Source organism: Branchiostoma lanceolatum, chromosome 12, assembly GCF_035083965.1.
Source record: "Branchiostoma lanceolatum isolate klBraLanc5 chromosome 12, klBraLanc5.hap2, whole genome shotgun sequence".
NCBI lineage: Eukaryota > Metazoa > Chordata > Leptocardii > Amphioxiformes > Branchiostomatidae > Branchiostoma > Branchiostoma lanceolatum.
The window spans coordinates 3,540,182-3,543,770 of NC_089733.1; the positions used below are offsets into that span (position 1 = coordinate 3,540,182).

A 3,589-nucleotide genomic window follows, 5' to 3' on the forward strand; every position below is an offset into this window, starting at 1 on the left:
GGTGCATTCATGGTCCTGCGATGAAGCAATGCCCAGGTTGCACGTTCTGCATAGTTTATTCCGCAGGTGTGCTGCGAGTTTTTTTTTTCATGCTGGTTTCATTTTCGACAAATGTTCCAAAACTGTGGGATGATGGTTGCCCGGGCTTGTGGCCTCGGCCGAAACCCAGCGGACTCTGGAGTGCCATGTTTGGGACGGCTATCTGCTGTCCTGACACCCCAAAAATATAGAACTAAACAACTTACTACGATCTAATCTACTAACCTCTTGGGGCTCGTCTTTACCTACTGTCTCCGCGAGTCGCCCCCCGCTGGCGCAGTCTGCCAGTTAAGTGGGCCCGGTCACGACTTACGGGCGCCATCAATCCTATCCGAATTGGGCGGAGTCAACGGATTAGCCTGCTAAACGATGGCGGGCCCGGGGGCGTATCTGACTGTGGGCAAGCGCGCAATATGTGACCCTCTCCCTGGCACAAGGAGCAGATGGGCGGTTGGTTCGGCCTGGAGGGCGATAAGCTCGACCATCTCTACCTCGCGAGGGGCCCCCCGGTGTTGGTCCCGTCGCCGGACGCGGCACATTATCCCTAACTTGGGAGTGGGCTATGTCCCGCAAACTGTCTAACTCCTTACTGAGTGTCCCCGCCACCCGGGTAAGTGATGAGTCTGCTCAGACAGATCATAGTTTTCCCGTCAGAGCTGCAAAACCTCTTGCATTAAAGTCGCAGAGTCAGGGACAGCGAGAGACGATGTGGAGGAGTCGGGGCTCGTCGCGTCTCGGAGCCGCTGACGCGCAAGCCCCACGCACCTGCACACTTTGCACTCGGTTGCTCTCTTCCGACAGGGCGAGAGCCTCGTCTTTGATTTCGCCAAACCTAATATCTGGCTGCATTCTGACCCTGCGCAGGAGTTCTAGCATAGTATAGTATCTCGGATTCTGAGTCCCTCTATGAACTGATCCCTTGGCACTTTGGTCGGATTTGCACAAATCTGGGGGTCTTTCCGGCGGGCCCGGCTCATTAGCTGTTGCAAAATAAGCGCATACGAGCGCACACTCTATTCTGGCCCCTGTTTCTGGCTATAAAACCTCCCCATAATGATATTGGCCGAGAGGGTTTCTTGGAAGGCGCCCCTTAAGGTATCTAGAATCACTCGCGGATCCCCTTTGTCTCGTGGATCTAGTAGCTTTATCTCCTGTTTTGCATCCCCTTAAAGATTTGTCCATATCAGACGGGCCTGTTGTTCTGGGGAGGTCCCCCATGTGCCTAGCGCTCCCTCAACTTCTTCCAACCACTCCTCAACCGACATCTCAGGATCATTACCAGAGAACTTCGGCAGCCGGCGGTCCGTGGACCACTATTGTAGGCTGACCATTTGACAAACAAGATGTCGAACACCTATTTCTAGGGGGTGACGGGGTTCTACGCCGGGGGCGCCTACGGATCGGAGGAGGGGAATTGGACGGAGTATGAGGGCCGGACGGGTCTAATGGGTCAAACTCCGGCGCGGATTCCGGGGTCCTTACTCTAGGCCTTCGACCCGACACACCACTGCGATCTTTCTCTCGTACTCGTCGTAATAGGCCTGGACGAGAATCTTGGCGTCCCCTCCATTTTCGCGATTGAATCTAATTCTCCTTTCAACGTTCCGAAACCAACGGCCATATAGTCAATCGCTCTTCCCTTAGCGGACTATTACACAAATGTATCTAATCTTCCTTTTCCTTATTCACTTCCTTACTGTTCCGTGGAAGTTTCTGGCCTAGAATGTAAGGGCTCCCTGAGCACGGATACGGGTCGCATCACCGGGATCAGTGGATCTAAGTTATTTCCGCGAGGCAAGGCTGTCCCTGTTCTCAACAGCATGCAGCAGTGTACCCTTCTCTCCACTAATATCTCCTGTACTACCTGCAGCTCATACGGGTGAGCAAACCAGAGTACTCGGTAAGCAATGCCCGGAAAGTAAACGATCGATTCCTGCGTGGTCACGCGGTAGCCAAACCCCGTCGCGTAGGCAAGGGCAAACAATACATCGCTCTCGTTTCCGGGCGATACCGCGATCAACAATGCTCCTCTCGGACCCGAGGACATGAATTTAGCTAACAATCCTATTGCCTAACTAACATATATATTGTTCCTACTTGTTTTGAAGCCCTCAATTCTTACGGGATAACCAAACTCAACACAAAATCAACTATACACAGCGGCACTCCATCATCCCAACAACAGAGCCATCTACCTCATAACTTCTCATCCTCGTCGGCCTTGAAGTCCAGTGGATGGGGTCTCCCTTGCGTCTTATTTTGAAGTTCGTCCTGCTCGCGGCGCCAGATGAAAGCAAGCTGTCCTTCGTCGGCGAACTTGACTTCTTCTGTGATAGCACGAGTGATTCATGCGACTCGGAGATTATGCATTGTATTGTATTGTATTGTATTAACTATGTATGTATTATGATAGTGTAATGATTTTATTGCAGGTTATGTACTGTTGTATGTTCGTCTGTATATGTGGGTCAGCCGTTTCCAGCGAGAGCTGCCTAGGCTGACCCAGTGTAATGATGTATCTCATTGTCAATAAATACAAAATACAAATACAACCATCTGGTCGGATCTACCTGTCAAAAGTTTCTGGACTGTACCATCGCAGATTGAGGGAACGGGTAACAGGTGTCTTGTAACCTTATCGCATAGTACATTACAAAAGAAATGATCAACACTCGTTCATTGTACAATAGTTAGCGTTGGAACGATTATCCACTATCAACACAAGTTCATACAGCAATTCGGGTACAATAGAAACGGGGAAAATCCCTTAGAAAGTCTAACATTGGAGTTCTCTAACCGTTACAATAGCGGTATTCTATTCAGACACGTGACAGCAGAGATTCACAGCTGTCAGACTGGTGTCGCTGCCGGACTGACGTGTCCTTAATTAATTAGCCTCTTCCCATCTAGTAAGGCCCTTGCAAAGTGGCCAACTGCACTGTTTGTCTGTTTTCCTTTCTTCTTATTTACATATCTATTTGTTTACACACGGTCCCTCCACACTGAGCTACATGCGACGGGTGGGCGTGGCGTCATTCGGGATTGACACCCTGGCATTCAGCGTAGTCCTTGAACTGGGTGGGCGTCTGACAGTGGGATCAGTGACGTGTCGTCTCGAAAACAGCATGACGCGGAAGCGAAAGTGTCCCTGTCGCCGAAGTGGATCCACCAGATGCTGCCCAAGCTGCCCACGTGCTGCTGCTGGCGCGAATGGCGGCGTTGACGGCATTGGCCGCTTGTGCTGCTGCAGCGAACGCATCCTCTTCCCTGGCATCAGACATCTGTGTGCCCCCGTCCCCCATACAAGATTGAAATGCAATGCATTCTTCGCCATGAGACGAGACTGCTGAACTTGACTTCTTCAAAATTAAACAAACACTAAGCAGGTCGAGGTAAACCAAAATCAGCAGCGCTAGCATCTTAATTCGTAGATAATAATACAAAAGTATACATGGCATGATTTAAGTATGGTCCACTGTGGACAAGATGTCCAGTCTAGTAAGATAGGGGCTTTCCCACAGTTACGCTCCAAAGAGACTCCGGAGAATTT

The 3,589-nt window shown here is 50.5% G+C and overlaps 1 protein-coding gene across 1 annotated transcript; it reads right to left on the reverse strand.

The window, feature by feature from the left end:
• Positions 1-726: 726 nt before the first annotated feature.
• Positions 727-3,320, reverse strand: LOC136446432 (uncharacterized). The gene is made up of 3 exons (XM_066444806.1): positions 3,195-3,320; positions 1,233-1,352; positions 727-1,074 (listed from the first exon to the last, which is right to left on the reverse strand). The coding sequence occupies exons 1-3, from the start codon at positions 3,318-3,320 to the stop codon at positions 727-729; spliced, it is 594 nt and encodes a 197-aa protein (XP_066300903.1).
• Positions 3,321-3,589: the final 269 nt, after the last annotated feature.